General features: G+C 36.7%; 1 protein-coding gene across 1 annotated transcript in view; it reads right to left on the bottom strand.

The window, feature by feature from the left end:
* The window catches only part of ajap1 (adherens junctions associated protein 1), an 82,917-nt gene extending 73,326 nt beyond the window's left edge, over nt 1–9,591 (bottom strand). The window contains exon 1 of the mRNA XM_028453228.1: nt 8,936–9,591. Coding sequence (XP_028309029.1) covers nt 8,936–8,964 — 29 coding nt within the window. The 5' untranslated portion in view covers nt 8,965–9,591. The remainder of the gene's footprint in view (nt 1–8,935) is intronic.
* Between the last annotated feature and the right edge of the window lie 3,850 nt (nt 9,592–13,441).

Here is a 13,441-nt window from a genome sequence, read left to right as displayed (position 1 = left end):
GCCTAGAGCTGAACCACAGCAGCTGCTGCTCTGGCTGCAAGAAGCCTCGCTGCTTTATGGGCTTCAGAACATATTTTACTGAAGAAAACAAACAAAAACGGAGAAAGCACTGTGTGCGTGCGTGCGTGCGTGTGTGTGCGTGTGTGTGGTCCAAGATTCAGCCACGGCTGTTGCATCATCTCATTAATTACTCCCACTGCACAATGTCCAGCACTGCTGTGTACATGGCCCACATCCTCAGAGGTAAAAATAATAAAAGATGAATTAGCAAACTGGACAATCCTGAGATCCCATCGCCCTCGCACTGGCCAAAACATGGAGCAGTTCATCTTAAGTGGGCCGTAGAATTTAAAGCAGGGAAATGAGTAATTTAATCATTATTGTGCTCTAGTTTGCACTATGAATAAATGATAAACATGTACAGCACTGGTAATATCCAAGCAATAAGTGACAGATTTCAGTCCCTGCAGGATCTTTACTTTCAATGTATTTGATTTTGTGGCTCATTTTTATGTAATTTGGGGAAATTTCATGAAATAATTTGAAGAAAAGTTTTTTGAAAAAAAACTGAGTTATTTTAACAATTTGACTTTTAAAATGACTGCCATCATGTGATATACAGTATATATATATATATATATATATATATATATATATATATATATATATATATATATATATATATATAACAGAGAAATAATAAAGAAATTGAATATAAGCATGGGGGAATTTTAAGCACTGGTAATATTTTTTTTAATTTGTGTATTATTCTGGAATTAGTTGCTAAGTTACACAATGATTCATGTTCTGACATTTTTCTAACTTTCTCCTGTGGGCCGAATTGAATGGTCTAAAGCACGTGTCAAGCTGAAGGCCCGGGGGCCAAATCCTGCCCTTTAGAGCATCATATTTGGCCCTCAGGACAACAAAAAAAAGGATGAAGACATTATTAATTTTGTAAATTAGCAATTTATTCAATTGTAGATATCTTAGCCCCTCCAAATACACAAATTTACTAAAGCTCCACAATATTTGCGCGGCTCAATATTTTACAGTGCTTATGTCACATATTGGAAAACATTTTTAATCCAAATTGTTTAAAGAACTCTGTTCTTAAAAAATACTGAAATTATTCCACAAAATTCACCCAAATTGAATAAAAATGTGTCACAAAATCAAGGAAATTTAAGAGAAGATCATGCAGAGGTTAATATCTTATTGCTTGGATACTGTCAGTGCCTTACATACTTATCATCTGGAAATGAAAACTAAAGCACACCAATATTTGTGGCCCAAGATCAATTTGGTCAATATTTGGCCCAAGAGTTAAAATGAGTTTGACATCCCTGCTCTAAAGGGCCAGATTTGGCCCCCGAGCCTCGGATTTGACACGTGACGTAAAGTACAATGACATAGGGAGATTTTTTTTTTTTTTCTAAGGTGTTAGTGCAAAGTGGCATGATGTGAGGTGCTACTGTCCCTCAGCAAGACCCGTTAGTGGAGCAGACGGGTTATTACTAAATAATCCGGCCCCTAGTGGAGCTGGTATTGATCAGGCAAACGCTGACTATACATAAATCAAGTATGAGCTCTGCTGTTAGTTCTTTTACTCTGTGAGAAACAGTTATTCCCTGATGTGGCTCAAACTAGACAAGGTCGTCATTAAAACCTAATTAGGTTGAGACCAGTAGAAAGGAAAAGCTTTTACTTGAGATCTAGTTTTTATATTAATTTAAATTTACAAGATTAAAATTTCATTTTATTTTAATATGACAGTGCAAAAAAAAAAAAAGCTATTCAGAGCACTGACTTCTCAGACTTCTCAGCATTGTGCAACATCTGGCCTAGTTTAAATTCAAAGCATTACATGAAGCAGGAATACAAGCTTAACCCGACAGATACTGTATGTAGCAATATTAGACTAAGATGTTCACTTTTGAAGGAAAACATTAACATTTGTACATGGGGGGGGCGGGGGGGTTGAGTATAAATCTATTTTAATGGGATTTAGAATGGAAAAAGATGTTTCAATTCTAAAAATAATTATCACATTTGTTACGTTCATTTAAATATTAATCGGATATCTACATCAAAAGTTTGAGTTTAGTAATCGTACATTATATGGCAAGTGCTGCAAAATAAACATCATCAGGTTAATGCTTATGCATACACCAAGATCACAATTAATATAAAGTTCCTGAGAAATAAGTGAAAATAGATACATTAATTCATGTTTTGATGGGGATTTCAATCAAATTATTCACCCATTAAAAGGCATCTTTGTCATACACAGTTGTGGCTGCAACATTTCACCATTTCCATGTGTAAAGTGTCGTAGTGAACTTCTTATATCTTGCTCTGGATGCAATTGAAAATCCTTGCCCCCAAAAAACCTACATTTTGCCACAGATCATGTTTCTACGTCAAAAAGAACCAAAATTATGATAAGATTGAAATTCATACAAATGGCGGCCATCTTGGATCTTGCTCTGAGCACACTTAAAGGTCTTTTAAAGACACATTGTTGACCCATATGAGTTGAGTAATAACAAAAACCTTTTACATTTTGTTCTCAGCATCTTGTCACATTATTGACCAGTTGTCAAACACTCGGCTTTGTTACATTTCGGGCTCCAACAGCTCTGTTTATTTTTTCATTTCATACAATTAGATGAAGTGGGACGTAGGAAGTGATTGTGCAATCCATGGTGAGGCACCAGTGCTGTTTTTGAACAGACAATTCTAAAGTTCTATCTTTTAACTAGGAAAATATCATAATGGCAAAATTTCTGTTGAAATATTTCAACCAAGAATTATTCATTTGATCATTTTTTTTATTTTTTATTTCATGGATACGAGGTGGCGCTCCCTGACCAAACGTCCACGCTCTACTTAGCCTCTATTGGTTAAAGGTTCTGGCCTTCTGCTTTAAACTCTCACCACAGAATATTAACATTATCAACATGAATAATAAATGAGTCACATGAAAGAATGAATTCAGTGTATCTTTCTCCTGGATGATAAGTGGTGTCACTCAGAGCGAGGTCATCTATGGTTCATGGCTGTTCCTGTAATCAGCCTCTTTCGCTCTATACTTCACGTGTCTTTCTCCATTAGTGGCAACAGTGAAATGAACCACGCCTGTTGTGACAACCTGTTCTGGTCCTTCTGGATCCGTCTGACTGCTGAGCACATACTCACACAAACATGCGCCAGCGCCCACGCCTCTCAAGGATTGGATCTCAGCCTATTTCACTGTAAATTAGGTTAATTATTACCAGAGGCCGACTTAATAACCCTGTTAAAGGCTATTAAGTTGGCACCTAAATCATAAGAATCACTTGAATATATGATGGTAACTCTATTTGCTGTTGTTTAATCCAACCTAGGGCTGGGCGATATGGACCACAACTCATATCTCAATGGCGATATATGATATACATCTTGATCATTTTAATTTGAATGAAGTTTAACCAGAAAGACCATTCAGGGTTTAAATTTGCCAATTAAAAATTCCATACATCGCACATTTATTAACAAACTGTGGTGATGAATTAAGGTTATCTTGATCGGTGATGTCAGGCTTCTACTGTATGTTGTAAAATAAAGACATTTTTGGTCGTTCGTTAGGTATGTTCAAAGTTAAATATTCATAGGTGGCCATAATGGATTTTCCAATATGGTGATGCCAGTTAAGGCTACTGTCAAATAGGCATCATATTTAGAATAACTGATGTCCTGAACCTTCAAAAAAAAAAAAAAATTATTTTAATTATGTGACTTTTGGTTAGCTAGCAACAAAAAAACCTGTTTTTTGGGTGGCCGCCATTTTGAATTGTCGAATATGGCGACCCCATTGAGAATTGGCTCTGGCACCTGCTAGATTTGAATTCGACAGCTAAAAAAATGCAAATATGCCAAATTTCATGCTTGAAGACACATTTTCACAATTCTTCCCCTAACAGACCAAACTACTATAAGGGACAGCACGTGTGAGTGAGTTTCGTTGTGTGGCTTGTTTAGGGGAAGGTCTGGGTTAGGACGCAGTAATACACAGTATATCAATACAAAATAAGCTGTAAATATATATAGATATAGGCGATATTGTAATTTTCTAAATCACTAAAAGAGAAAACTTGATATATCTTGATTCGATATATCGACCATCCCTAATCCAACCCTTATTTCATACCAACATTACACCAAATTCATGTCTCTATGCCTTCTTGTCCAAGTCCCACCAGTATTCCTCCAGGCGGGATTAAGCAGTCACCTACCTCTACTTTACAATCCCACTGTAAGCAACTGGTGAATAAAGGCGTCATGAAGGGCAGCCAGTGTCTGTGCCACTAATATTTAACAGCTGCTGTGTGCCGACGCCTGATAGCATCTCCAGTGCCTCAGCAACACAAGAGCTCACCATGGGGAACCTACTACTGTGTGACGTCCATGAAACATGGAGCCTGGAAAAATGAATTCCTGTGTGGTTAACCATTGAGTTGGCATGCAATGTTGCCAGTATAAGCTTGGTAGAGGTTTACAAATATATATATATATGTGTATAGGTTGTTACTTTCATAATCTGTGCACCCTTCATTCTTTGGTTATTTTATTTTATTTTACTCTGCTGCGTTTGATAAAATGATCTTGTAGCATGTTGTCCACCTCACACCGATGGCAAAGAGGCATAATTTGTGTGTCGATGATGTTTCATTAAATAGTTATTGATGCTGGAAGTCAGAATCTGTGAATAACTGCCAATTTTACTGAAAAGTGTTACAGTCCAAATAGTATTCAAATAAACTGGTGACTGACTATCGACTGTGGGGCTGGTGTGAGGAACAACAGATGTTAGAAGTTTTTTGACACTTTTGCAAAAACAATTGTAGCATTTTTGAGGGAAGTAAAAAATATGTGTTTTGCACGTTATAACACCACAGCAGCCGTCAACACACACGGACATTGATCACAAGAAACGAAGAGCACCAGTAGATTCATTACACCACCTCTGGTTTGTTTAATCACATATCATGTGCAAGTTTTTCGTAACATCCTTTTTGTCTGGTTTTGATTTATTCATGTATTAATAACATTTCATCAGTAATGTGCTTTGCTCCTTGACAGATATCAATTACTGCAGTAACTTCTCCTTAATCAACTTGATTCTCTGGCTATTTTTTTATTTATTTTTGGGAAATTTAGGGAAATAATTTGAGCAAAATTTAAGGATTTTGGAAAAATCTTTCAAAAGTTCTTTCAACAATGTAGCCTTAAAAATGACTGCCATCATATGATACAAGCATGAGAAAACTGAATGTGAGCGCTGGCCAATATTGTAAAGTTTCATTAAATGTGTGTATTTGAAGGGACTACGAAATTGCACAGTGATTTGTGGTTTTTCTTTCTTTACTTTCTCTTCTTGGCCAAATTAAATACTCTAAAGAGCCGGAATTGACCCCTGGGCCTTGAGTTTGGCATTTGTGCGTTAAAGCTATTGAAATAATCTCAATCAGAGAGTGAACAATCAATTTTGCTGCGTGAAGAATGACACATCAAACACAAAAAGCAAGCGGCCCAATTGAAAGACAATATATTTGGTAAAGGAAGGAAGACCAAGTGACTTAACATCCTTAAGTTTCTGTCCTATAGTAAGATATAGAATAAGGTGCTACTCAAAATTATGCTATAAGTAAAGGTTTTACAGATTTTGCCAGATTGCATTTTTACTTGTTCCTATTGACATTTTTAACATCTGTACCAAAAACTTTACCAATATAACATTAGTAAAGGGTGGCACACATTTTCAGTATTTTTATCGCGCAACCGAAAAATGCGTAACTCACAGATATCAGAAATGTAAACGATATAAGGTTAAGTATATGGTCATTAATCGTTTCTCCCTGTATTCATACTAAATGATTAAGAACATTAGAACAGTTCAAAGACTATTCCCGAAAATAGAAAAAAGTTTAACATTGTTCTTCCTATAAATGTGCAGCAATTGAGTTCATTTTTTTTGGTAACAGATGCTTCCAATGTAAATTGGAAGAAAAAAAAAAGCAATCTGGCAATATTTGGTAATTTGGCAATTCATTTTGTAAACCACCTTCATACAGAATCCATCCAAGACGAATGGGTGAATATGAATCATACATCGGTGTTGAAACACATTATTGATTAAGTTATTGCAAGGTAGTGATGTCACTTTGCAAGACCAAGCCAGGATTTACATTTTCATTTTAAGCTCCTCACATTTCCCTTTCCAGTACAAGAACATGTATAGACGTTCAGGTTATTGTTACTATTCCATTCCATTAGGTAAAGGTCTGTGATGTCAATGATTAACAATAAATAAACATTAACTAATGGAAATATGGTGAAGTATTGGGAAAAAAAGCTTGTTTTTTAAGGTATAATTAAGTCAAACCGGAGTTTTGTATCAAATCATTACAACTCTGAACATTAAGTAGAGAAAGCAAAATGTTATCTCAAGACAATGGAAAGAAAATGAAGAGAACTGCAGAAACCTTGATGGAACATGAATGGCAACATAAGGAGAAGCAAGTAAATAATCATTTAAAAATAATTATTAATTAGAAGCATCTAAATCTTTGCAAAAATGGCGCAGCCCCGTTATCAATGTCTGTAGTTTTAGAAAGAAAGACCGAACAATCATAGATATGTAAGATCATTTTTACTTTTGCAACACTATTATTTTGAATGGCAAACATTTGGGTGGGTCTAGAAGTATCAATAAAATATGAATTTTAGCTGGTCAGAAAGTTTTCCACAGTACTTGGGACCAACCACTGCATGTGGTCGTCATGCTACTTCAGCTTTTGTAAAAGATTGAGAATAAGATGTGGTTCAGTACAAGATATAAGATGTAATCTTAAGATTTTACAGATGCTCTATGTTGCACACTACCAGGACCGTGTCCATGGTTTGCTCACTGCAGATGTTTTCATCATTTCTGTTCGCCCTAACATATACATTGTGTCGTTTTCCATTAATAAAAACGACACGCTGATAACTGTACAACCACATCCAGTAAATTCACTGAATACTGGGCGAGAAGCGGCAGTTTATTTCAGCATCACCCGTCCACATTAATCCTGCATTCCATTCTTGACGTTCTTTGTCATGTCAGCAAGTAACAAGGGAATTCTCCCAAGATGGAAAATTGGTTTCTCTGGGTCCAATCCATCTAAAGATACAGGAGCCGATACAACTACTCCGTTTTATCATCTTGTTAAACTGATCCGGCTGCAGCAAACATTGTCAATACGGTACTTTTTTTTTTCAGCCATGAGACGTACGTTCTGTGCATGTGCATGTGTGTGTGTGTGTGTGTGTGCGTGTGTGTCATGTATAATACATGCATGGTTGCAAAATGACAGGAATTAAAACCTCCAGAGGGAATGAGATCCAGCAGGTGGTAAGAAAACCTCACATCACACTATTATTTAACCCAAACCTGTTTTAGGACACATGACTTGGTTCAATCTTCTTAAATCTTATTTTTTGGAATAAATCACTAAGTCAGAATAGCAGTCGTGCTTTGTCAAGCTAGCTAATCACAATATGATAGATAGATAGATAGATAGATAGATAGATAGATAGATAGATAGATAGATAGATAGATAGATAGACTCTATAGTCTCACCGCATTCATGTATATTTATATATATACATAGTGTGCCCATGTATGTATGTCTGTAAATATACGTATTATTTTATTAATGATATTTCTAGACCAACCCAAATTTCTTATATGATCTTAAATTAATATTTTGTTCAATATTTTTATTGTTTGATGTTAATTTCTGTGAACTTTGTTTAAATATTAGTTTTCCTCATATATCCAAGATTAATTGTGCATTATGTCTCATGATTGTATAAGTGTTTGTTTGTTAGCCTTTATTTTAAATTAGTGTGTATTTATTGAAAGGGGTGGAGCTCTTATACAAGCCCTTTTGGGCTTTGTTCCCCAGCTTGCACCTTAAATTTTGTTTTTTGTTTTTTTTTAACGTGTGCTAAATAAATAAAGTAAAAACACGTAACTGTTTGTGTTCGTGTATGTATATATGTATGTACGTGCATACCTAAATGCATGTGTGTGTGTGTGTGTGTGTGTGTGCGTGTGTGTGTGTGTGTGTGTGTGTGTGTGTGTGTGTGTGTGTGTGTGTGTGTTATGTTACGTTTCCCCTTTTTTAACACTTGTAAGTTAATTGAATTTTGTTCCACATATATATAGTGAAACCCAATTTTTTTATTTATTTTTTTTTATTATTATTGTGCACAATACAAAATGAACTATTTCTTTTTCTTGTCTTTTTGTGTGTACACCGTTCTGTCACACTTGCTTTGAGAATTTAAACTTGTTTCTCCTTCACATAAAACATAGATAGATAGATAGATAGATAGATAGATAGATAGATAGATAGATAGATAGATAGATAGATAGATAGATAGATAGATAGATAGATAGATAGATATACATGTCTGTGAAATGTTTGTGTGATGCTTGTTTTAAGCGTTTGGCGTCTCCTGGTGTTTAGGATGAGAACTTTCTCAACTTGAATCTTTTTTTTTTAAAATTCTGTCGAGCACCTGACATGTTTATTTGTTGTTGTTTTGTCGTTTAATCATATAATCCTTCATATTTAATTAGTGACAATGATGTCATTGATGATGATATAGATGTTTATCACAGACTAGAATAAATAAAGAGAAAATGTCCAGCAGACGCTCCTATAACTTGCAGTGGCGTCGATAAACAGCACTGAGATGACATGTTATTTAACAAACCAAAAAATGATGCAAAATGTGTGAAAACAAAGCTTCAATATGTGCCTTTTATTTCCTTTGAGGGCACGAAATGGAAAACGTGTTTTTTTTTTCCTCCAAATTGTGTGTGTTTTCTGCGTCTTACCTGCGCGCAACACTCCGTTTTATCCACATTGTTCTTGACTGTTGGCTCAGTCCTCTGCGTATCCTCCCATTTACATGGGTTTCCACATCAGTCAACAACTGCTGAATAGAATAATCGTAGTGAATTGAAGATAATTTAAGTTTTGGATCTTACTCCGGCTAACATCTCATATGCCATATCCATGTCCAGCGTTACGCACGCTCCATTCCTCCAAAGAAAAACGCTGTAAAGTTGTTGTTTTTTTTTTTTTTTTAGTTGACAGTTTTAAAAAAGGAGAAATGTGGTTCAGGTACAGGTGAGACCAGGCAAAGGCAAAGGCACGCTCAAAGTTTCCCCTTTTTACGCAAATCCGTCCTCATCCAGCGGCTGCAGACACAAAGCTGTGCGGGGCGCGAACACGGGGCGCACAGCTGGCATCCTCGTCCTCATCCTCATCCTCACCTTCTCCTACATAGTCGACTGGCGGATCAATAGCAGGGAAAACTTGGGGGCGGAGGACGATGAGGATGATGAAGGTGGAAGTCACCAAAGGCAGAGAGGCTCCTCGGGATCCGCCTGCATCTCTGGAGGTGTCGGAGGGTTGGGGGTCTCAGACAAAGTGGGGACAGGGAGAGGATCAAACTGCGAAGATGAAGAGGCGGAGGAGACTCTTTGAGACAGAGTGAGAGAGGGAGGGGAGGAGGAGGGAGAACAGGAGACTGACGAACGGAACGCTCGCTGCCGTGACGTCATTTTAAAGCCGAATCTGTCATGTGCCAGAGTCGCGTGCGTTTGACAAGAGGCAGAGGTGTAAAGAGTACTGATATACAGAGGTGGCAGTATTCAATAAAAGTATAGATACTTTAATAAAACAAAATGACTCTAGGTAAAAGTAAAACTATTGAAGTGGCCACCCAGGGGCGGATCTAGAAAAATAATCAATGGAGAGGCAAGAGGGTGGTGGCAACATATATCAGACTTAGATGATCCATACTGAATTATAGTGCTGGGTAGCGCCAGGTACCTCACGATGCAATATATCGCAATATTTCTGCGCCCGTGATAACGATACTATCGCGATAATCAATATGTTGCAGGGAAATTAATCCACGATACATCACGATAACTGTCACTGAAGAAATTCAGAATTTATCTACTGCACTGGATCTATTTCACAGAAATTACAAAACGTGTCAATCAACTTGACATGAATGACAGCCAAGTGTATACTGCACAGTGGCACTTCTTAAAGGGCCCATGTTAAGCTAAATCAACTTTTCTGTGCTCTAAACGTCATAAAGTGTTATTAGGGCTTCATACACATGTCCAAAGTGTTTTTTTCATTGATTCCCTCAATCGTTAGTTAGAGGGTGATTTGCTCCTTTCTTACTGCAGGGTGAGCCCAAACACCTCGCTTCAATTTTCTAAGTCTTGTGACCAATTTCTATTTAATTAAGGGAAATATTATGGAATAATTGGAGAAAAGATAAGGATTTTGTTGCAATCATGCAACATTGCTACAAAGGGCTGGTTTTGGCTCCCGGGCTGTGAGTTTGACAAGTGTTTTATGGGTACTTTTGAGTATATTTCTAAATCAGTAACTTTACTTGCTCTTAGGTACATTTTAAAAGTAAAGTAATTCATTACATTTCTACACCCAATCATTATTACTTGAAGTTTTATACATAAAGGCTGACATTACGCTGTCATTATTATGATGTGACAACTGTCATTAGTATGAATAACGTGTTAAAAAGGCTGTTAGTAAGTGTTGTTCATTACCCTAACCCTTACCCTACCTATCCCCACTATCCCCGCCCCCAAGACCCATCTCGCAAGCCCACCACCCACCCCACCTGCCCACGTGCTATGGTCTCAAGGTCTTTGTGACTGTGTTTTGCTTTGTGCATGTACGCCAAGGAGGTTCTTTCCTCGTTTTCATATTCTCCTCTCCAACACGGAATTCAGTTTAAAACTTGCCTTTTCCCCTCACCTCTCCTTCCGTTGTTATTCCATTTTTTTCATCTAAATACAGGGCGCCGCCCTTCAGGTTATACAGTATGTGATTGACTTTTCATGTTTTCTTGGACGGGATGAAACTGAAATTGAAATAAATTGTCGTTGCTCTGTAACATGTGCAATGATTATAAAGCTATTAATTAATTAATTAATTAATTAATTAATTCATCCTTCCACCTAATCCAAAAAATGTCAACACAGCTCCAAATTTGTCGTAATTTAGCGAACTACACAAAGCTGATATTCAGAGTTTCTGAGAGGACGTCTTGATGTTCCGCCCTCAACAACTCCACTTCCTCCCATACTTGCAATCTACCAGAAGCCACACCTCTACGTTTTTGCATGTGCATCAGGACGCATTGATATAGGTCTATGGGTCATCGTGGCGATGAACATTTCTGAGGTAAGCGCTTCGGAGTGCTCCTCTATGTTGCTCAGTGATACCCGTTTGCTGTTGTGACCCACGTTCTTGTTTCCGTGCACAGTTTATGCACTTGCACTCCCTTTGATTGACAGAGTCCGCTCCAGGAAGTTGAAGCCTATTGGCTGGGCGAACCCGGCGCTCGTTTCCATTTATAGGGGTTTTATAGGGGTCTATAGGATGAAGGCGGGTCTTATATACACTGATCTATATGAATGACCACCTACAGTAGACCATAGTAAAATACTAGTTTGGTACTTTTTCAAATAAAATAAAAAATGATACATAAACATAGATTTCTCAGAAACTCCAGATATCAGTTTTAATGACAGGCTTCGTGACACCTTATTCATGCTAATGACAGTTAACGACAGCAAAATATCAGCCTTACAGTATGCATAAAACCAAGTAAAGCGTTGCTTTTTTTGTTAATATTATTTCCGTTTCATGGTCACACTTAACATAATCCATATGTTCTTAGTCGCGTCTGATCGATGACCAGCCACTTTCTTAGGTTCAGGTTGAGGTGATAGCATTCATATAGCCCTTAATGTTTTGTACTTCTGAATAAGTTTACCGTTTGTGTTATTTTCTTACTCACATTTTTTTAATTTTGAAGTTTACAGTGAGCATTTCATAGTGAAAAATATGTAATGTTGCACGTGAACCTAGATGTGTTTAATATTCCAGAAGTTTCATTTTTTTCCAGGCTATTTCTTCATCATATGTGGTTTTCAAATATGAAAAAAAAACTTTAGATTTATTTGTTTTCTGATAAAAGAAAAGAGAAGTGTTCCATTTGTAATCAAAATGTCTTAAAATTGTTTATTTGCATTTAAGGTTAATGGTTGGCCCCCAAACATTTTTGCCGGGCCAAATAAGGCCCTATTGGCAAAAACTCTTCGTAATAACCTTTAATGAAACGTTCACAATGAGAACACACAAAATGAGTAAATATTATACAGTTCAAGATATTCATCCATAAATTTGAGGTTTATTACATTAAAATTATGATTTTTCAAAGGGGACGTTCATTAGCTGTCGACAGTAGGTTGCCAAATCTGATGATGGGAATTTTCCAATCCGACCAATTAAGAACAAATGGCTCCATGCAAGGCCCCTGGGCTCTAACAGTTTATTCCAGCTTACATCAGCACCTCTGTGGGCCCTTTGGCAAGACATTAGGCCTTTAACCGCTCTATTACAATAACGTAATCTTCTATATCTCTATTCACCCCGATGAACAATTTGAATGTTCCAGTTGATTAAACATGCATGTCTTTGGTCGTTAAGAGAGAGCAGACGCGATCTTATGTAAACAAAGAGAGAACATGCAAACTTTACACAAGTCTGCACACTGGGATCTTTTTCTGTATTGAAGTGTATCGTTTTATTGTTATAATGATGCAATTTTAAGTGTAAAAGTAGGATTCCTTTTTGAAAGGGATCCTCCACTGTTTTTTCAAATGTGGCCTAAAATCTCAGAAATGCCCTTATTAGAAGATCTATACCTAACAAAACACATTATTTTGCAGCATATTCATTTCATTAACTTTTAAAATGAGACTACTTTACAGTTCTAGAGCCAAATAGAGCATGTACAGATGACTATTATATTTAGTTTTATCTTTGTAAAGTACTTTGAGCTGCATTGTATTGTGCGAAAAGGGCTTTTTATAAATAAAGATTGATTTGATGATTTGGTCTGTGTTGGAGATAAAGCAGCAGGTCTACAAACAGCACACGGACAAGAAAATCCCCAATTTTGAGATGAAATGGTGAACTATTGCCATGTTTTTGGCTGTACCAATTAGTCAAACAGTCAGACACATTTGAAGTTTTATAGATTGCCAAAAATCATAACAAAATCAGGGAGAACGATCTCACAAGCTATCAGAGGAAAGGAGGCGTTTGTGGCTAGCAAAGCTAAACCAGGATCTGCGATTATAGTAAATATATAGTATAATTGATAATGATGAATACAAAAAATTGTGTCAACGCATTGTTTAATGTTGTAAATTCATGATAAAATTAGGCCGGCGGCGGCTTTATGCTTCTTTTTTGCTAGAGTACCAACATGAACTGCT

This window comes from Gouania willdenowi, chromosome 7 (genome assembly GCF_900634775.1).
Source record: "Gouania willdenowi chromosome 7, fGouWil2.1, whole genome shotgun sequence".
NCBI lineage: Eukaryota > Metazoa > Chordata > Actinopteri > Blenniiformes > Gobiesocidae > Gouania > Gouania willdenowi.
Note: the sequence above shows the minus strand (reverse complement) of the source record. Positions and strands in the feature narration are given on the sequence as shown.